The sequence below is a fragment of the Serinus canaria genome, chromosome 1 (genome assembly GCF_022539315.1).
Source record: "Serinus canaria isolate serCan28SL12 chromosome 1, serCan2020, whole genome shotgun sequence".
In the NCBI taxonomy this organism is placed as follows: Eukaryota; Metazoa; Chordata; class Aves; order Passeriformes; family Fringillidae; genus Serinus; species Serinus canaria.
This window is the reverse complement of record NC_066313.1, coordinates 100,310,718-100,333,102: the sequence shown is the minus strand read 5'-3', so window position 1 is coordinate 100,333,102 and position 22,385 is coordinate 100,310,718. Positions and strand designations below refer to the sequence as shown.

General features: G+C 39.0%; 1 protein-coding gene across 3 annotated transcripts in view; it reads left to right on the top strand.

Moving 5' to 3' along the window:
* Nucleotides 1–290: 290 nt before the first annotated feature.
* The window catches only part of SMPX (small muscle protein X-linked), a 41,513-nt gene continuing 19,418 nt past the window's right edge, over nt 291–22,385 (top strand). Inside the window, exons 1-5 of one of the 3 annotated variants that reach the window (XM_030235153.2) lie at nt 291–419; nt 3,967–4,026; nt 9,168–9,257; nt 12,858–13,011; nt 18,688–22,029. In XM_030235153.2, the coding sequence (XP_030091013.1) occupies nt 3,988–4,026; nt 9,168–9,257; nt 12,858–12,998 (270 nt within the window). In that variant the 5' untranslated portion in view covers nt 291–419; nt 3,967–3,987 and the 3' untranslated portion in view covers nt 12,999–13,011; nt 18,688–22,029. Of the gene's footprint in view, nt 440–3,966; nt 4,027–9,167; nt 9,258–12,857; nt 13,012–18,687; nt 22,030–22,385 lie in introns of those variants that run through there. The other 2 variants (XM_018913616.3, XM_009089708.4) reach the window with 2 other exon arrangements.

Here is a 22,385-nt window from a genome sequence, read left to right as displayed (position 1 = left end):
GGGAGGCACACACTGCCCCAAATGCCCTGGGAGGAGTTCTGTGTTACCTGCTACTGCTGTATGCCTGGCACTTGGGAAAAGCCTGGAATGACAGGGAGAGGGAGGGCAGAAAAAGGACCTAAAGGTGTGTTCCTTCAACACCTCCTGCTTGACAGTTGAGCCCTGCTTTTACCATGGTCAAGTGTCACAGGGGACCAAGTTACAGGGTGAATCAAACTCTATATTTAGGAAGAACAACTGGAAGCTATGACAGGAATTCCCTTTTACACTTCGCTTCACTGCAGAGTCCCACTCCAGCCTGGAGCAGCACTCAGTGCCGTCCAGGCTGAAAGCATCGGAGCTATTTCAGACACATTAAAAGGGTCACAGTCAGTACCTCAGCTGGTAGAAGAAGGTACTTCTTTCAGCATCAAAAGGAGGTGTGCCTACTCACTTGACGGTTTGGAACTTTTTTTATATAAGTAAATAAGTTAGCTAATCTTGAAGGGGTCAATTAAAATCTTGAAAGACCCTCATGAAAACTCTTTAGGAATTGCTGTGAGTTTCCTACAATAGTTGTGGTTTTCTACCTATTTTAATGTCTCATGCAGTGTATCAGAGTATTCAGAACAGATTGCTATTACTTCATAGTCTGTGGGGATCTAAAAATTTAAAATAAAAAGTCACTTAAATACCTCATGACTCATAAGAAGTGTGTATGAGTTTGAATATTGTAGTACATAGTCAGAAGGTTATTGTTTTCTGTGTGTCTATTACAGTTAGTGAAATATTACATTATGGTTTTGATGTAAGAGGTTTCTTTCACTAAGCTTAACAGGCAACTGTAATGAAGATTATTGTGTATGTATTATGGAAAATGTGACCACATTTGCCTAGAGCTTGTAGTAAGTTTTGTGTAACAGGCTGAAAACTTCAGAGTAGGGGTTTCTCTTCTTTCATTGTACTGGTTGGGTCTCACAGTAGTGTAGTTCCTGTCAAAGTCTTTTAAGAAGATAATACACTGCAGTTCTGTCTCCAAAATGCCCGTTGTGCTTGATGCTGTGCATGCAGAGGGGGGAGAGGACAGCTTCCAGCTGGGGCAGGGGGAGGGCTCTTGCTGTTGTCTGTGTGCTACTGTACATCTCTTGTGTGCATTACAAAAGATGGCATTATGATCTCTCGTCATGTTTAAAGCAAATTGAATAAATCAGCTTATTATCTTGCTGTAGCTCTGTCAGAAATTATTTTTAGCAGAGAAACAGAAGATAGGTTCCTTTGTTTTACGAAGTTTTGCTTCAAAACACTCATTTATTCCCCTGCAGTAGTCCTATATTTCACAAGTAGTCCTGGTCGTGAGTAATTTCACTGCAAAGCGAGAGAATTTGCAAGGGAAGGTTGCCATAAACCAGCTCCAGATTGAACTAATGCTGCCACTGCTTTCTAAGTTTGGCTCAGCATGCAGCCCATAAAAGGTAAAAGGTAAGGTGTGGGGAGGCCAAAAAGACACCAGGGAAAACAGGCTGCGCGTCTGCATTTCTCTGCCTGCCAGAGACGTGAAATGCTGCTGTGGAAATGAGGGTGAAGTGGGATTTTTTCAAGTTTGCAGAGCTGATTGCAATACCAGAAATAACTTAATACAATCAGTGCAGCACTCTTGACTCTCTCTCTCTGAGACACATGGTGGAAGAACAAAGGAATTGATAAAAAATAACTTATCACTTCTGTAATGGATGCTTCTGTAATCTAAGGTTTATTTTCCTGTGATTGATGGTCAGTATTGCTCTGTAAGGAAATTCAGGGAAGGGAGGGAAGGGGAAAGAGCCAGAGATCTATTTTTACTCAGTAGTGTGCTGTTGTCCTGATTTCTCTGGCGGTAATGAGGACAGCACGGTCTGCAAGGAAAATCACCTCCTCCAAAAGCAGTCCTACACAATTGTATCATGCATCCCTCTTTAGGAACCGGTGTCTGATTGCAGTAATTTCCAACACTGACTGCTTGTGAACCCAGAGCACCTCGCTGAGGAGCACTAATGCTGGGCTTCTTTCAAAGCTGAGGTTCAGGGTAAATCCATGCCATTTATCTCTAAGTAGCCCAAGAGATGTGTTATGGGTGTTTTTGCAATGCACAGGAATGCAAGATGAAGTGCATCTTAGCAAGAATTTCTTTGTGACAGTGTTTGGGAAGTAGATCCACTGTGCTTCAAAATGTTTAATGTTATTTAAACATTTTTAAATGTGCTTTTGTTTCCATTTTTCATTCTGATTAGAAAGGTGAGAATTTGATTAAAAAATTAATTATACATTCTGTATTATGACTCCTATCTTCCCAGTGGAGTCAGTGGGGAATTATTTTGTGTTTATTTTGGAATACAGTCACTGATCAATGGAACAGTTATTTATATGCCTAATAAAGATTTACAAAAATAAAGGAGGTAGAGTGTAATAAATCCTTTTTTGTTTTTGAAATATGTTTGAATTTTGTCACGAGTGTCAGTAGCTGAGATTGCATCCCCTAAAATGAATTCTGAAGCTTTTAAAACTCCCTCTCACTTAAAGATTGTATATCTAAAACCACAATATAAAGCTCATGAAAAGAATGCTGGTTTTATTTTGCACGGTGGGATTTTTTCTGATTTATTAATTTAGTGGAAGCAATTTAAACCCAAACAATTTATGAACATGATTGACCTCTGACTGAATGCTGCGTTGGTTTGGACACCACCTTTTGCAGCTGAGAATGTGACCAGAGGGAGACCTCTAATGGCAGGTCATTTGTATTTTTAATTCTGCTCAGCATCGTACACAGGTTAAAAACTGATGTGAGGATATGCAGGAGGAAGTCTTCTAGTCAGTCCCAGCAAAACAATTTCTGGCTGATATTGCTGATATTCCAAGTTGAAGCCAACCTACAACTCATCTGTATGGTTTTTTGGGGACTGCCTCGTGGCAGTTGTACTCTTTGAGGTACCCAAGTCTTCACACAATGAATTTCTCAGTGTAATTCTGCTGTTCTCTCCTATGTCATTTATTTCTGTTGTCATTACTTCCCTTCCTATCTAAGATTAAATAGAGTATCAAAAATGTGCTGTAGTTTGGTGGTGATCAGTGACTTTTCTGGTGAATTAATTTCTCAGCTTTTAGAATTACTGCCTTACTTTATATTGTAATAATTAAATAACAAGACTTTGATGAAACTCTAGTCCAGTTAAAATGTAACTTCTCAGCGAGAGAATGAAAGGCTGAGATGGTGTTTCAAATAATCTGCTAATAAAGTTTCTTCCTTTTTACTTTGGTGTATTTCCCTTTGCTATTGTATATTAATAGTGTATCAGTGTGTATTTCTCCACCTGCATAAAATTATATGGAAAAATATGTTCTTTTTGATCTCATTCCTAAAGAAATTTGATTAATCTAAATGATCTAAAACTTTGAAGGGACGCTACTTTGTGCTCTAGCAATTGTCACTGAGAATTTTTCTGCTTGACCATCTTGATCACTTTCAGTCCACAGGCATTAAAGATTTGCAAGGGTTGAGTCAGAAAATGGTTATGTCTGCATTTATCAATATTTTTAACAAGTTATGTTTTATTTGAGAGAAGGCTTAAACTGAAAGCTCTAGTAATTCCCACATACAGACTGTGACTGGGCTAATCATACCTTGTTTATCCTCAAAAGCTTCCTTAAATTCTTACTCATTTTACAGTGCTGTTAAGGTTTGAGAGATTCCTTATCTCTACTCATTATTGTTTTTAATGTGAAAGAGATAGCTTCATTTGTGGCTATGAAAGATTAATTGGTGAAGCTCAGGTGTTCTGTCTCCTCCTGATATCAGAAGGAATAACTGAGCAGCTTGGAAACTGAGATGGAAACAGGAGCTGGGCAGATGAAATGGATGCCTGTCAAGAGGCTGCATGGGTTAAGTTCTAGCTTATCTTCCACAGCTATCAGAATGTCAGAGCCTGTAACACTTTCCAATTTTGCTTGCAGGGATAAGCCTCTGTCGTAAAAATGTCAAAACAACCAGCATCACATGTCAAAGCCATTCAGGTAAGAGATAGCATTTATGTTTTTAATATAATAAAATGATAAATCTCATTCTCCATTGCTTGGCAGACTGCATTTTTGCTCAGACAAAGCACCATAGGAGTGCTAGCTGGGGTTATTCTGTTAAAGTGAAAAGCTTAGTAGATATGAAAGCACTGAAAAAGTGTGACCTGGAGGTCATCTTTTGATCTGAGCTGATATAAAAACTGGATCAGGTAGGTTCATTAATCACTTGTTTGCATGGTTTTTGCAGTGTTAGGTTATGCCTATTGGAGGATCATCTAAGCAAAATATGCTAATGCATCTGCATAACTGTTAAGTAAAAATAATTCCTGCAACCATTAGATTTTCCACAAAGCCAATAAAATGCTGGGAGAATTATAGGCTAAAAAGATAGCATGGGTGTTGTGAAGCTTTTCATGTCTGCATTCTTAAGGAGAAAAACCCTCAAATAATTGTTTAAGAAGTGTTTTATTTAGAAACCAAAGGAAAATGAGAGAAACACAGATCTTTTAATTTGAAACATTCTTGTCTGACACATAACCTCTTCAATGATATATTGAAGGATGATGGAGTTGATTGTTGCATACTTGTTGCTTATAAGGATAGAGTTGATTGTTGCATACTTATAAAGTAAACAGCTGGAGAATTATCCCAACATCATCATGAAGTAAGGTCATGAAGAACATGTTTAGTTCATCTTATCAATGGTTCTTGTCAAAAGGCCAAAATATCTTCTGAACTAAAGAATCTTACGGAAATATCATGTGTTTTGTAAAATGCACTTCCAACGAAATTTTACCATGAGTTCAAGTTGCCTTACCTAAGAAACACAAAATGGAATTTCTGAAGTCTTCTTTGTTCTCTGTTTTCTTGAGAAAATACTAATGCAATGGACTGGAGCATCAAGATTATTTAGCCAGGGGCTAGGCAGCATACTGAAGATGCAAGAGCACTGTGAAAATGCAGATTCTCTTTAACATCATCATCATCATCATCTCATCAACAACAATTCTACCAAAATAGGCATGCAAAATAATGTACACTAATTCTGTTGAAATTAGAAAAAAAAATGCCATTTTGCCAGACTTTTAATTTCACTCAGTTCAAATTTCCAACCCTCTTTTACAGTGACTATACAAATGTTTGTAGGATTAATGAAAAATATGGATCTTTAATAGCTGAAAAGTATTTAATTTTTCATTTAAACTCAATAGGTACATACAAATATTTCTAAGGAATTAATTGGTTTAAATGTTTTTCTTAGAGATGTAATGAAATGCTACATTTTATTTCTAGGATGGCTTACAACTTTTAAGTAGAAACAATGCTCCTAGGTTGTTCATTTAAAAAATGCATTAAATTTAAGCATTAAGTGAAATATTTTAAGAAACTTTACTTTTTGCAAAGGGAATTTGAATAATGAGAAAAATTAAAGAAAAAATTTAAAATATATCTATTAAGCATTGTGTCAAAGGTGGTTCTAGTAGGGAGACTTGCACCTGAATTGATGCTTGTTACACTTTGAGCAGTCTAAGAACTATGACTCAAAATGTCACATTACTTTTATACATTGTGATTCATATCTTATGATTCTTTGCTATTGTGTGCTGGTATAATAGGACTGACGTGCCCTGGGGAATGTACATCATGCTTCAGCAATGGGAGTGTCATGGCACCTCACTAACTGAAGTGTTCCATGTTCTGTGTCTGAAAGGGCTTTTTTCTGACTGTACTAGATATAGACAAAAATGTTCATTTCCCAATAGCTACTAAATACACGTGTGAGACTTAAAGGGAGCAACTGGTTCCCAAGAGCAGTTCAGGGCTGTAGACGACCAAAGTACGTTAATTTCTGGAAACAATTCTGACCTCCCCTTCTCACTGTGTTAAAGGCTGTGAACAGCTCTGACTGAAATATTCTATCTTTAAACACTCTTGGCTTTGCCCAGAGGGAAGGATGAGGGGAGGTTTCTAGGATTTTTGTTGTTGTTTATTTCTGGATTTCATTCAGTTTTCTCTACAGCTTCTCCTCTTTCTTTCTTTCTCTTTCTTTCTTTCTTTCTTTCTTTCTTTCTTTCTTTTCTTTCTTTCTTTCTTCTTATCTATTCTTTTTCTTTCTTTCTTTCTTTCTCTTCTGTTCTCTTCTCTTCTTTCTTTCTTTCTTTCTTTCTTTCTTTCTTTCTTTCTTTCTTTCTTTTCTTTCTTTCTTCTTTCTTCTTGTTTCTTGTTTTTTCTTTCTCTTTCTTTTCTTTTCTTTCTTGCGTCTTTTTCCTTCCTTCTCTTGCCTTCCTTCCATTCCTTCCTTCCTCCTCCTTCCTTCCCTTCCTTCCTTCCTTCCTGTCCTTCCTTCCTTCCTTCCTTCCTTCCTTCCTTCCTTCCTTCCTTCTTTACTTCCTTCTTCATTCCTTCCTCCTGCATTCTTTCCAGATTATCTGGACAGCCAGGAATGGCTGTGATGTTGTGAAGTACTTATCCATAGCAGTCCTCAACTCATGCACAGCTGCATTAGTTGTATCCTAACCTTAATACCCTCTCTCTATTAATAAACAGAAAGAAGAACAAACCAAAAAAATCTCAAAGTACCAATTCAATTGAGTCAAACCAGCAATATATTAGCATATAATTTGTACGTATACTTTTCCTTTGGACTGTTCAGAAGGACCCTGGTAGAGTACATCAGTGCACATACCTACCCAGTCATTGCAAAAACTGCATGGCACTAAATATGGTAGGCCTTTCAAACAAAGGAAGAGGCAAACTCAGTAGTTTTCATAATTAGTATGGCAAAACATAACAAGCACACCTAGAAAGTCTGTCTAAAGCAATTATAATTTAGGATTTCCAGAGTCTAGAACAGAAAATTTCCTATTTAGCATTTTACTGGATGGAGATCCTCCAGGGTCATATCTCCATCTCAACACACAGGTGACAAAAGTCTTGAAACATATTTTTAAAACAAAATTGTCTTTTTGTTAAGCAACAAAAGTTGTTTGGCAACACAGCACAAGTCTTTGCAGAGCTATGCTGGTGTACAGAATTTGGCCCACCCATTACACAGCTGCTCATCTGCGAGACAGGACCAGCTCTGGATTAAGAGATTTACAGCTCAGGACTTTGGTACCTATGGTCAGGAATTGTTTGGAAACGTCATATTTTCATTTCATACTGGAAATATTTTAATTTACATTATGTATTATCAGATCCAAACTGTTTTTAACTATGTCTGAAAGGATGCTCATTTTACTAAGTTATTTTGTCATGGCTGCATATTTCTTGCTCGAACTCTGACATCAATGTCCCTGCTGCAGACAAAAAAGTACAAACTGCTTTATTGTGACACAGATAACTGGGAAAGTGCTGAAGCAGACCAAAGAGTGCTTTATTGAATTTAATTAGCAGCTCAGGACTTAGTGGTTCATTTTTGCTTTCTGAACCACTTTTAGTCACAGTTGGTCTGTCAGTCACAGTGGGAAATACAAGGGCTGTTGTGTTCTGTGGGAGGCTGGCTTCTGCTTTGGCTGCCTCCAAGGGGAAGGAATGTCCAAGTTCAGGATGTGCACCACAAGGAGAGGCATCTCTTAAAGTTTCAATTCTGCAAACTTTGCAGAGAAGTTTCCCATTCCAAAAATCAAAGCTGTCTGGAGATACCAGAGCTTGGCAGGGAAGTTACTTAAAACTAGAAACAGCAAAACTAGGGTTTTTCTACCCATAAATGAAATAGAAAGTTAGGAACTGTGAGGCTGAAAATGCCCTGTCCCCTGGGAACTTAAAAAGCAAAGGTGAAAAGTTTCACCATAGCTAAACTAATGCCCAGTGGAAGACCTGTATGAGACAACATGACAACCTGGTTGTCTGTGACCCTGCAGATATTTGGAGGCCCCACTGAAATGACAGCATCATTTTGCATGAATAAGATAATGGGAAACAGGTAAGCAGAATACAGGGAAAAGCATTCATTTCTTGGCAGATGGATTTTTAATTTGCTTGTCATTGATTACAGCTGTCAGAACACTTGTTACTGAAAACCGTGAGCTGTTTTCCTGTGGTTGCCCAAGTGGGTCATGATGTGCAAGACCATAACGTGAGCAGAAGGTTGGGATTATTTGTCTTCATTTAGTGCAGATCAGTCAGGGGGTGAAGGACAAGAACAGAGCTCACTGTTAGAAGGTTCTCTGCTTCTGCTCCGTAACATTATCGATTCAGCCCCTGGTTTTACCAGTGGGAGTCGTGGTATTTTGATGACATTTCCTAGGAGCAGCTTCTCTTCTGAGATCACGAGATAAGCATAAGTATAAATTGTGCATTTAGTTGATCATGCCATTTGACTTTTAAAACAGTCTTGGCTGGGTCACATTGGGAAATGGATACTTTTCAGCTGCTCTTTCCTAAGCAGTGCTTTGTGCCATTCTATTCTCCAAAATCTTTACTTTTAAGATATCTATTACCAGCCCAAATTATGTTATGGCTACTGGCTTTCTGCCCCAGATAAAAGATGAGATTGAGGCAGTTGTGTGGGTATCATTCTGGAGTGAGTTTGCAGAAGCCAGGGGCCAGTGGTCTGCCCAGTGTTGGAGCTGGTTCGAGTATTTGCAGTTCATAGCAACTGTGGGTAAATTTTATTGGTAAAATCACATCTTTAATACTTATGGCTTAAGATGACTCAAGGCAGGCTTCCCTTCTAAGACAGCTGTGATTAAGTGAGGTGAAAACTGGTGTCACTAGAGAATGGGGAGTGGTCCAGTCATTGGGTGTTATTGAAGGATTTGCATGATTTACACATTTAAACATTGCTTTTGGCACTCACTTTCTGTTTGACCTTGACCAAACTAAAGTAGACCCAGGTGCCTAAAGACACTTTAGTGTCCAGTACTCATTTCTTTTAAAGTCCAATGAAATCAGTTAGCATTAGTCTAAAATGCAGAACTTCAAAAGCTTTCTAGTTTGTTTTTTCACTTTTTCTCTTTCAAATGGAGATGAAAGCACTTCTCTTTCCACAGGAGTGGTGTGATAATGCATATATTGAAGGCATAAGTGCTTGGAAAGCATGATAATGTCTACATGCTTGTCCCACTCCTTTCGAGTTTTACCATTTACCAACTGCATCTTCGTTTATCATATGCATCACAATTTCCTTCTCACAGGCTAATATTAACATCCCAATGGGAGCATTTCGACCTGGTGCAGGCCACCCTCATAAAAGAAAAGAACTTATGCCTGAAGAAGTGGAGGAGGTAAGCAAAAAAGGTTTTATTATTTGGTTTTTTCTAAGGAGAAACCCTGCCACAAAATGGAAAAAAAGCCTTTAAAGTGGTCTTATAGCTCCACATACCCATCTTAGGTACCAAAGCTGAATATGCACTGATCATTCATGGAAATAAATGGCCACTTATAACACTTCATGTAGAAATAGTTCTGCTTTTGGTGCTAAGGCACCTATAGGAACATAAACTGTTTCAAAGGTGTGCAGCTCTGCTTCCCCAGTGGGATGATATCTGCTGTCAGGAGAGAGAGCCAGGATTTCACCAGCAGTATTTCTCTAAATGGCAGCTGATGAGATACAGCAGGAAAAATTATAGCAAGGCTTTGGAAGACTTTGCTGCTCCCTGTCACCCTGTGGAGTGATTTATTGTTACAGCTTAACAATATTGGAACAGGTTTTCAAACACAATGTTATTTAGAAGGCTTATCAACAAGAAGAAATTGAATGTGAAGACACTTGCAAGTTAAAACAGAAATTCCAAACCCATTTACCTGCCCAGGAGTGAAAATACTCCATTTTAGACTGAATTCTGTATTTTCATGCTTGTATTTTACAGGAAGTGTTTTAACACTGAGTTTTGAATATAAAATCCAATTTATACCTTAACTAACATTGATCACAAAGGTTATGATTAAACACAGATATCATATTTCTGAATCATATTAAAGCATCTTAATTAACATTAACTTCAATAATAAATGAGACCCTAACACCCATGGTGGAAGAAAAGGTAGTGGTAGATACTCCAAGCAAGATAAAAAAGATGGGTGCTCCTGGTTTCCTGGTCATTTACTTAGTTTGGATTCACAATCCCCACATGAGAACTCATCCTGCTGGGCCAGAGCTCCACTGCTCCTCACAGCCAAGGGCAGGACAGGTTATATAAGAGCCAATTCTTCTTTTCCGTCTCAGTCAGATTTTTTTTTCTGAATTTTGCCATATTTTGATATAACAGTACTGTGTTTACAGAGACCTTTCCTGAAATAATCAAACCTAGGCTGACTTGGCTTTTAAGAAGATTTAAAAAACAAGCATAAAAAATGACCTTGGATAGATATTGTGGCTTTCTCCCTTGGAAAGGAATCAAAGCATATTCTCTCTGCAGTAATTAAACTGGTGAAGGAGTAGATATTATTAAGCAGAAACTAATATAGTATGTGTAAGTTCTAGTAGTGTTGAGAAATAAAATAAATGACTGGTGCTGATAACTGCATTTGCTTGGGTAATTGAGTGTTGCTTGGGTTCTCAGCAAGATCTTGGCCCAGGTTTTATGGGCAATACTCAACCAAACCAATGGGATTAAACACTACAGAAAAAGGTCCTGTTATAGGAATAGAATAAAAATGCTACCGATGAACTTGTCATTTCAATTTTCTCAACTTGTTAAGTTTTGCCATACAGCTCATGATTTTTCAGAGCAGTTGTAGACAAATGCAACTTTTGCTAACAGTGCATAATCACTGGTAACAATGCATTTTCCACTGTATTTTACAGCCTTGACAAAGGAGATGAGGGGAATATGGATCTTACTCAAAGGGATGGTAGAGTTAGGTAGAAATGTATATTTTTGAAGGTCAGTGGAGCAGACATGTTAACATGAAAAGAAATGGAGGGTGGGAATTACAGAAAATAAAACTTCTTCAGTCAGAGCATTCCCATGCTTGTATTTTTTAACACTTATTGTATATCTAAGGGACTCTTCAGGCTTCCTTCCATAAAACTGAAGGCTTTAGTCTAACCTCAGCTGTGTGTGGCACATGGAGTGAAAGATGTGGGGAGCAGTGAGGTCATAAACAGCAAACACCTGAGGCTGGAAGAGAAAGCTGGCAACAATTTATGGAGCACTAAGTCTCCAAACTGTGGGCAAAGCTTGCACCACTTGTTCTACAAGAGGAATGGTATTGCACGTGACTTGAAATGGTATTTTTTACATAGTTTCTGCTATGTACTAATAAGTACTGCGGGGTTCAGGGAGTGCTGGTTTCCCCTGATTATTCACATTATCTAGGGAAACTGTCAAAGGAAACAATACAAGCTCATGACATCTTTGACTACTGATACAATTTTGTGCATCCTTCCAAACAGGTTTTGTATCAATTTACTTATTCTCCTGCTGTGCTTTGCTACTCTTTCAGGATGTTAGATCATTAAACCAGGTATCAGGCAGTACATGCAGTTCCTGGACATGAATTACTGGCTGGGATTTGAAATCATCTAGTAAAAAATAGTAAAATATTATTGGTATTATCTTGGATTAATTAATAGTGTATTGGCTAAAATGTGAGAAAAGATAATACAAGTGTATCAAGCCAAGAAATGTAATTATCAATTCCATTTTCTTATATCTGATGATCTTAGGAAAGTCCTTAAAGATCAGATAGGAAGAAAATGACACTTTTCTCCAATACCTTGTTTGTTTGCTAGTTGACATTGCAGTCTTCCTGATTAGCATGTAGTCCATTAGTCAACAGAGAGAAAAAAAGAGAGGTTTACTGGCCAATAATATTTGACAAGTAATGGTGGAATTTTAAAAATTAAGGTAAATATTAAGAATTCACTGTTCACAGTTAATGCACCTTTTTAAAAAGGGTGGCTAATAAAACTATATGATGATTGAACTCTAAAAAGCCCATCACAAGAGGACATTCACAGAGTAATCAAAAATGAAAAAATCATTTCATCATGAAATTATTTATATAGTAAATATATTATTAAATATTATATAACTATTATTGTACTTCATTCCTCCTTTATGCCAGCTTTATAAAGTACACAAACAGGCTGGAACAACAGTAAAGTCATGTCTGGAAATCTACTCCCTCAAAATATTACCCAGTCTAGAGTAGAAATGGTCTTTAATACCTGGTGTACTCATCCAGAAGCAATAGTACAGCTGAGGAAGTACCAAGGGTGAAATACTCTGGTCCATTGGGAAATGAGCTGAGTTACTCACTATTGTGTAATTGGTGTTATTTAACTGGCTTTTTTACAGTGTCAGCAAAATAGCCATGCAGCACTACCCTAATTCAAATATAAAATGGCAAAAAACCCTTCTGTTTTTGCAACTGAGGTTATGAAAAGTTAAGTTTCAACTCCTGTTGATCTTGCATGGAGATTTTGGAGTCCATAACCTACTATCATAGCTCTTCTCCAGAGCTGCAGAAGTGCATGATGATTTCCTCTCCAAGTGTCTGGCAACTGTGAAACTCTCAAAGGAATTGGATGATAAAAATGGTTCTTCTACTTTTTTGTTATCTAAAATATGAAGGATTTAGAGTTGCCATTAATTCTCCAGTCAGTTATTTTCTAGTAATTGCCTGGCATATAAATTCTTACCCATTCTAATCCTCATTCCTCTACAGTGAGCATCTTCTATTCTTTTTAGAATGTTGTTAGACATTTTAGACAACAACCAACAAAATAACTTATCTCTTCATGACTCCACCCCTTTTTCCACTGGGATTTCCTGTAGTACAAAAACATAATTTCCTGTTTTTCAAATAACTGATCTATGCTCATGTTCAAGAGATTGCTATTGCAGCAGGAAGGTCACTGGTGTCCTTTTGTGCAGAATGCTCCTGCTTCAACAGAGGAGGAGAAAGAGAAGAAAATGCCCCCAGGAGCTAAGAAACTTCCAGGTCCTGCTGTCAACTTGTCAGAGATTCAGAACATAAAGAGTGAGCTGAAATATGTCCCCAAAGCTGAACAGTAGCTGGAAGAAGCAGGTGAGTAGAAGAGAGGTTCTCTCTCTGCATGGCTCTAGGAGAAGCAGGCTGATCCAGAAAGCTTTTTAAGTAAAAAGATGGCTTTTCAATTACTTCAGTGGACCTGGAGTCACACCCCTTAATTAAAAAAAAAAAAAAAAGAGAACTCATAATTGGGATTTGCTGTTATTTCAACCGTGTTGGATTCTACAGCCAGTGATATTTGGCACCCACCAACCAGCCTGAAGTAGTCTATTCAGCATACTAAGAATTCAGTGTATTTGGAATATCAAAGCCACCTTAAAAATAACATATTGCTTCATAAGCATAAGTTCCAGTTTTGCAAAACATGGAACTTGTATTTTTACAATATAACTACAAATGAATGTTTTATAATGCAAATAGATTCATTGCAGTGATGGACTAGTGGGTCAGTATTTTTAAAAAGCTCCTTTGGAACATAAGTTATTTGATATTAATTTATTTATGTAATTCAAAATTGACTTACTAACAGTTCCATGTATTTGATCACACAAACATACCCAATGCTATTTGTGGCACTCCAGGACTTGCTGTAGTCCAGCACAGGAAGGACATGGACCTGTTGGAGTGAATCCAGAGGAGGGTCACAAAGGTGAAGGGAGGGCAGGAGCATCTCTGTGAAAGACAGACTAAGGGTGAGGTTGTTCTGCTTGGAGAAGAGGAGGCTGTGAGCAGACCTCACTGTGGCCTTTAGGTACTCAAAGAGGGCTTATAGAAAAGATGGGGACAGAATTTCTAGTAGGTCTTCTTGTCATAGGATAATGATAATGGTTTTAAACTTGAGGGGGTTGGATTCAGACTAGATATAAGGAAGAAGCTTTTTGCAGCTAGGGTGATGAAACACTGGACCAGGTTGCCCAGAGAGGTGGTAAATGCCCCATCCCCATAAACATTGAAGATCAGGCTGAATGAGGCTCTGAGCAACCTGGTCTAGTGAAGATGACTCTGCTTATTGCAGAGGGGTTGGACTAGATGGCCTTTAAAGATCCCTTCCAGCCCAAACCACTCTGTGATTCTATGATCATTTTATTCAAAAGGAAATATTCAGCACTTCAGTGCCAACTTCAGAAAAGTTTATATCAAACAAGACCCATAAGCCTTTGTTGTTCTACATTCTAAACCTTATAGAAATTAATGATAACTTCTGTCCATGAAATTATCCTCTGATTTCCTTTGAAAAGCCTGAGTCAGTAAGATGTGTCAGGCACTTACAATGAAAACCCAGATGTACAGAGAAGTTTTAAATCCAAAAAATCCCCACCTTAAGAAAAAGATAGTTGTGTCACATAATATTCACCTGAATTGCTAGTTGTGCATACTGACTGATAAATCCTTTTTATCCAGAAGAGAGGCAGAGGAGTTGAGCAGGAGAAAATCATCTTGAATTTACTGCACAGAAACATAAATGAAAAACAGAGGAAAACAGAAAGCAATGCAAAGGGGTTCTGGGAATGCAGAAGTGCTAAGAAACAGGAATCTTAAAAGAATTTGTGTATAATTTGAGTGCATTACCCCAGTGCACTCTGCATCATTAACATCATTATTTTTTATGTACAGCATAAATAGGCCATTTGGAAGGAAAGAGTGTTGAGTTTTTTCTTGCTTTTACCCTGCTGTGTCATAATGTTCCCGATATTTTAAAGATGCAACAGAGTCTTTCTCTTCAGGAAACTTGGGGTGGGGGGGAAACATTTTGTAAAATGTAACATTTTAGTCATTTTACTAAAGCACTGCCCAGAGAAACATGAATTTTTAATGTGAGGCTTTAAATAGGTTTTTTCCTATACGAGATATTCCAACATAAATTTAGCCCCATATTTATTCTCAGATGATTGCTATTTTGAACATTTAAAATTTTTTAGTAATTACTGAGAATCTGACAGAAACATTTAGGGCATGCTCAGATATTCACTCTAAATTTTTCTACAGAAACATCAGCAAAGTAAAGGGCATCTTGAAAGCAGTGAGGTTATTAAGAAGTAATTTCTGTCTCCTGTCCTTTTGATGTATTAGTTATCAGGTTCTGACAGGGATACAGATTTCTAGATTTTGGGTAGTGCAGTCACAGATCATATCTGAAAGCTCAGTGTTCACAGGAGTTGCAGGTACAGGACTTGCTGGAGCCTGTGAGTTTGGATGTTGTGCAGAACTAAGCATGTGCCTGAATTCCACATAAAATTGAGATATAATTAATCAGGTGCCACATCCAGCAGCCTTGAGTGATACTAAATGTAAGGACTGTCCCCTGTAAGAGGAAATTCATCAGATCTGATGCTTAAGTTGTGGCCTGCAGCCTTTCATAAAATGTGATATTGTCAGAGAGCTGTTTTATGTTTGATTGTGCAAATCTAGAGAAGATTATCTCAGTCTGCAAGAAATTCACAACCACACATACCTGATACTTTGCTCCATCTACAAGAAGGGGTTAGAGATCATCCTTTGGATGTGATGATCTCAAAAGAATGGTGAACTGACTGGTCCAGAGAATATGCCTGTGCAGAGTGTGTACTGATAGATGAGGGTGTTCTTTGGTTTTCAGTTTGGAAATTAATTCTCTCTTACATCAGTACTATAATCTTCTCAGATATTCACTACTGAGGGATTTCCCTTTGATATTATTTTTTTCTTTCTTGTGGTACTCTGTAGGGAACTCTGTTTCTACTTGAAACACTTAGAATAACTCCAAATACTCTGGACAATATCCATTATTCTGTGATCCTATAATATGATACAATAAAAAAATCACAAGTACACTTTAACATGCCACAGATATCAAAGCTTTTATAACCACAGCAGGTATTTCCAACTTTATCTCCTGTATTGTGATATTTCATGGTTAGTTTCAATAAATTGCAAGTTAACATGATTAATTTTGTATTAATTTTGATCCATGTTTTCTTGCTCAGTTTAGCATGCAAACCCAGCAGCAAAAATAAGAAACCTACAAAGCATTAGGTTGGTTCATTATTTGCAAACCCATTCCTACATCATTTTTACTTTAGAGTAACTTCTGTTACATATCTTTGGTCTTGCTCTTTGCCAAATTAGGAAACGTGAATAGACTTGCTAAGATCATAGTAGTGACTACAACAGTTTGTAGGAGGAATGTAATTAGGGAGATGTCATGAAGCTGGATCCACTGAAGGTCATCAAGTGCTCCTCAGTTAAGATATTACTGTAGTCATCCCTTCTGGGGATCTGGTCTATCATCTATAATTAGCTAATTAGCATAATCTGTCAGAAAGATTTTTTCTTCCATACCTGTAGATGATGTGTTACATGCAGCAAGTTTTAATATAAATGTGAGTTATGATTCATTTCCCTTTTCTCCATCTACAATTTTTTTCTGCTCTCTTCATACCTGGACATTTCTACATGCACAGGAGTGAAGCATATGCAAAATAAAATAGTAGCAAAATATCATACACTAAAAATATGTGCCCTATTGAATAAGTAATGATAGGAAGCATTCAGTTTGTGACAAATGGAGCCTGCTGTGGCTGAGATTTATTGCCAATTGTTGTGATATTTCATGTGATAACTAGCATGGTGATTGTACTTGAAAATGGGCCTGAGCACAAACTGGCATTTCCCCGGAGAATATAGAAAAAGGCAGCCAGTTACTTCTGCAGCTCATGTTCATTCTTTGTTCTGCAGCCCTTCCCCTGTTGCGTCCTGAAGTGTGGAGGGCTGTGTAAGAAATCTTTTATGGTGATGGGCCATGGAGTCTAAATGCTGGACTTTGGTTTCAGAGGACCTAAACCTTCAGCTAAAGTGGTCTAGTCCTTTCCTCCTGAAGCAGATGTTCTTAGTAGAAGAACTTCTCAAAAGGCAAAAAGGAAAATTTACTATCTTGAAGTTGCAAAACAGTCTGTCATGGACATAGGGGCAGCACTCCCAGCACTGCATTCTGGTTGTGTTTGGAGAAAAGGATTGTCAGGATCCTCATCACAATGTTGATAAAATGGTTTCTCACCATCTGATGCAGTACTTGCAGACAAAGTGTTGTCTTTACCTGGAGCTCTACTGGGGAGGATGGTTTGATTGCAGAAGGTAGTTCTGTTGTCAGGTTACAGAAGAAAAGGAACTGTATTTTGAAGTCTGAAGAACTAGCAAAAGCTTCCTATGGCAGCTTAGCTTGCACTATGCAGACAATTCTGCCCCACATAAAATGAGACATCTTGTCAGCACAGCAGCCTCTGAGATTGGCATCACTTGGGGAGAAAAGAAAGGGGAAAAACCCTAAGAGAAGTCCCTCAGGGAATAAAGACCTTATATCCATACACACAAGATGTCCCTTGGTGTTGCTATTAATTATTTACATGAAAAAATTTGTTGATCACCCCAGGCTAAAAATGCACATTATAACTTTGCCCACTAAAGATTTAATTACAGTTCCTGCTATATATTGCTCTAAAGCTGCCCCTCAGTTAGCAGCAGCCATTTACCCCTCCTAGTGTCCCTGCTCTTACACACAGTTTAGTGTTTGCATCTTATCCCTGTGCTCACGTGGATCAGAGGGGTACAGTTAAACTGCAGTACTGCTACAAGCAAGGGTATTGCTTTTTCTCCAGAAACACAACAGTGCTTTGCTAGCAGAGGAACTCTGACCTGCTGTGAGCTCTTGAAAGAGCACTGCAGTTTTAGGAATATGTGTTCATTTAATTGAGTCCCAGCAGCCAAAGCTTCTGTGAGAGAAGGGAATCCTGCATCCAGCGGATGCCAAGGTAGGTCAGGAGATAAGATCTCCTGGAGTGGGAACTAGGGGGTGAAGAAGGAGGGTGTGCATCTTCTGCAGGACCCTCCTGCCAAAGTCAGAGGGGTCATGGGGAGATCTCCTCAATGTGCATAAGCACCTAAAGGCAGGGTGCAAAGAGGACAGAGCCAGGCTCTTCTTGGTGGTGCTGAATTGTGGAAAGAAAAACACTCCACAAGTCTGTGAAAGTTGTAAAGCTGGTATGTTTAATACAGCACTGGATGCATGTGGGGATTGCTCCCCTTAAAAGATATGTGTGCCCCTAAGAACTCCTGGTCCTTTTTGATCTCCCTACTAATCCATAGGCATGGAATTTCACAATAGGTTCATACATATTCATTTTCTTTATTTTGTGGTTTTTATCAGCTAGATTTTTATCAGAAAGTACAGAAGGAACTCCTGGGTCACCCTGCCCTGTCTCCCACAGCCTCTCTGTCTGTTTCAGAGTTCAAGGGCCCCCCCTCTTATCTCTGTCCTTTGGCTGAAGCAGTTTCTTTGAGCATGGGTTTTTAGTGAGAACAGCCAGTCAGACCAAACTGCTTTGTTTGCAAGCTACAGACTTAATTCAAAGAGGTTCATTTTACCTAAATCCCAAATGGATTTCCACTCTGGAAAATTTCCACTCTCTCTCTGTGCCCAGTGACTGGGCATCCCAACATACTCACTGTGTGGCCTGTGGTAATTTCAAAGTGCTTCTTGTCTTCTTCTATCTATGGTTTCCACCATCCTGCTGTTTTTGATTCAGGACTCCCAGACCAGCAGCACCCAGGGATTTCATGGCCAGCCGTCAATTTTGTCAGGTTCCTTCTTGTTGTAAAACTGTCCTAAGAAACGAGGTAGCTGAAGGCTTGTAGGATTTTTTAATAGCATATTTAAAGTTCTTTCGGTTTGCCTTCCAGGTTTTCTGAGTATTCTTCAGACCCTAAAACAGAAGAGCTAGAAAAAACAGAAGAGCTAGAAATTTCTTTTCAAAGAGAAAAATGGAATGCCCAGGACATCATTTAGTACCAGAGGAACCTTTGTAATCCTATTACCTCCTTGAGAAAAAAAAAAATCATTTTGTTATTTCCCAGAGTTTCTGTGATCAGAAGAAAAAATTTGGTTGTCATGGTTTAACCCCAGCCAGCCACCAGGTACCACACAGGAACTCACTCATTCCCCCACCAGTGTTGGGAGGAAGAGAATTGGAAGGGTAAAAGTGAGAAAACTTGTGGGTTGAGGTAAAAACAGATTAATAGGTAAAGCAAGAGTCCTGCAAGCAAGCAAAGCAAAACAAGGAATTCATTCACAGCATCCCAAGGGCAGGCAGGAGCTCAGCCATCTCCTGGAGAGCAGGGCCCCACTGCACATATCAGTGACTTGGGAAGACAAACACCAGCACTCCAAACATCTCCTCTTTCTCCTTTTTTCCCCCACTGTATACTGATCATGATGCCATACTGGTCTGGAATATCCTTTTGGACAACTGGGGTCTCCTGTCCCAGCTGTGTCTCCTCCCAACCTCCCACACAGCCCCAGCCCCTCACCAGCATGGCAGGAGGAAAATCAGGAAATGCCTTGGCTCTGTGAGAGCCCTGCTCAGCAGTAACAAAAACATCTCTGTGTTATCAGCCCTGTGTTCAGCATAAATCCAAAATTTAGCCCCATAACAGCCACTGTGAAGAAAATTAACTCCATCCTGGCCAAACCAGCCCAATTTCTTCTAATGTGGTTTGCAGCTGTCTGTCCTGAATTGAGTCTCTATCCCAGCACAATGCTGGTGAGCCCCAGCACACATCAGTCCTTTGCAAGTCAGGGAGAGATTTCCTTCTCATTCTCTAGCTGAATTGTGGAAGAGGAGGGGAAAACAGGCTGGAGAGAGTCTGCTTTCCAGAGGCCTAAGAAAGCTTGAAGGTGTGTGTTAGGAGGTTAATTTTGGCAAGTAAAGAACAGGGCATATTCTTATAAACCACAAATGCTTCTACATCAACTAGTTAGGAAAAGATTCTGCTTTGTGGTTTTGGAAACTGACAAATAACTTCAAAACAAACACTGAAGAATCAGAAAACATTTTGCTTCAAAGCAAACTACCAGAACAGATGCTTGTATTTTTTCAAAACAAAATAAAGAGAAAAAATTAAAGTCTTTTATTTCCAAACTGTATATTCGAGCAGAGCTTTTAAAAATTATTATTATTGGTAGAGACAAGCACAAAGTAATAACTCAAAGAAGTCTGTCCTAATTTTTAGAAGATGAACATGCTATTTGCTGCTCTATCCACACCATACACAGGAGAGTTTGCAGACGTGGAGATGAACAGGCCTCCACACAGAGACAGGAGAAATGTCTTCATTGAGCCTCTCCCTTTGAAACATTAATGCACTTAAAGTAACAAAATACTTCCAATGCTATCAAATCTCTGCTCTGTTCTCAAATGAGAACCATTTCTGGAAGAAAGGTTTAAGAGTTTTGTTTGAAAGCTGAAAATTTTCATAGGTCATTGCTATTTAATAGCTGCTTCCCTGTAGCCATTCTGTTGATTCTTTAGTCCTGAACTCTTTTATACAATAACCCCTCTCTTTCCACTGGTGCTGCTCATGAAAGATTTTAATAAAAAATAAACTTTACACTCAGTTCCCTGAGTGAGATGCAATTTCTGGGGTGACACCCCTCCAAAGAAGCTGAGAAAGGCAGGAGGTCTCATGATGGAAGGATCAGTGAAGTGTGAAGAGGAAATACAGTCAATAGACTTTTTCTTGCTTATCTCTGCTAGGTGTGTTAGCCCATGAACTACAGCATGTAACAACAGGTACTACTGGAATATACTCCTCTTGGAAATCTCAGAACAGGATATCAGGGATCCCTAAAACTTCAGTTATTTGCTGTGTGAACAAGTCCAAGTATTTAGATGAAGGTCCTGTTACTTGAAAGGCACCTATCCCAAGTCATATGCATATATATCCATGCAGAGCTAGTTGTAACCAGGGAACCGTGGACAGTAGAAACTGGAGAGCAGGAAAAAGATCCTACTGATCACTGCTAGAGAGGTATGAGTGAGATGAGAGCAATGCTGTTTGTCTGTTCCTGGTGACTGTCCTGCCAGTGTTAGGTATGCCTGGAGCAATCCGACATTGTAATGACAGAAATCATCTGAAACCCAAAATAATAAGCAATTCCAGTCATTCCCACCTTATACAGTTCAAAATGTGTTCAGCACAAGGTTTTCAAGTGCTACATCAGAGTGAAAAGGCTAACTGCTTTGGAATACATGAAGTGTGACTTCCCACATTAGTAACAGCTCAGATAGTTTTATCAAATCTACATAAATTGTAGCCAATTAAGTTGACAGTATGATCTGAAATATCTCAGCTCTGATGTGATAATCAAATGAATTTTCTTCTAAATTTGGTGCCTCATCATTTTGTTTTATAGATTTTATTCATTTCATTTGATAGAAGACTACCTAATTATGTTCTCACAGCCTTGTGCTTAAAAAGTACATAAATTACTGCATTACTGTACTTTGTCATCTCTTGCAGAACTGGCTCGATGTGGCATGAGCCTTGTCACCCCTGTCCAGGAGCAGGCTATCTGCAAGTGTCCCAAGCCCTGATTTGTAATCAGGACTACACCTGTTTCAGCCACCCAATTGTTCCTGGTGTGCCTTCTTTTAAAAAATGTAGCTCTCTTAGTGCCAAGGCTACCTCTGTTTCACACTTGTTTGCAAATTTCTTCAGAGAGTAACATTTTGTAGTGTTTGAGCTCACTGTGTGTAGGTAGAACATCCTATGTAGGTAGAGCTCACCATGACACTGATCCCAAGATCCATTGCCCCACTGTCAGCATTACAGAGGAAATGCTAAGCTTCCAATGTAGTTTGGTTCTGCTGACCCTATCTGCTGCTGTTTTAATCTCCTAATTTCCCTCTGATTTGCCAAAGGAGTCTCAAACACTGCATTTCCATGTGAACAAAGGACACAGCATAAATGAGCCTTTCCCTGCAGAAATATGTATTAGTTTTATTCTCACTGTTGGTCATAATTTATTTTTCAAATTTGATTTGCTATGGGTTTTAGCTGGCTGAAGGGAGACTCAGCTGAACTAACCTTTACTTCAGCTTGGGGACAAGTATAATGCCTGGCTTTTTGTCCTGCCATTTACTGGCTGTAACAGTAGGGCTGTATTTGCTTCTGACTGCAATTGACTGAAGTTCATCTACAGACATGGGTTCCATAAAAGCAGAATAAACCCTCAGCCTTGCTCTTCAGAACTTACTCCCCCACCTTGGTAAAATTGATGTAGCATTGCTTTTAATTTAATAATTCAGCTATTCAGTGGATAAAAGGAATAAATTGAGTCCTTCAGCTTTTAGCTCTCCCGGGTCTTTGTTCTCATTTATTGCCTTGGAGCACACCTTGCCTTAAAATTGCTGTTCCTCCCACGTGAATTTGCAGAGCCTTAGAGGGCAGAGCGAAGCCATCTCGGAGCAGTGATGGCAGTGGCCGGGGATGCGCTGGGCGAGGGAGGCGCTGCCCGGGCTGGCCCCGCTGGCAGCGCTGAGCCCGGAGCGGCGCGGCACGAACGGGGCTGGCACAAAGGGACAGCGACAGGACCGCTG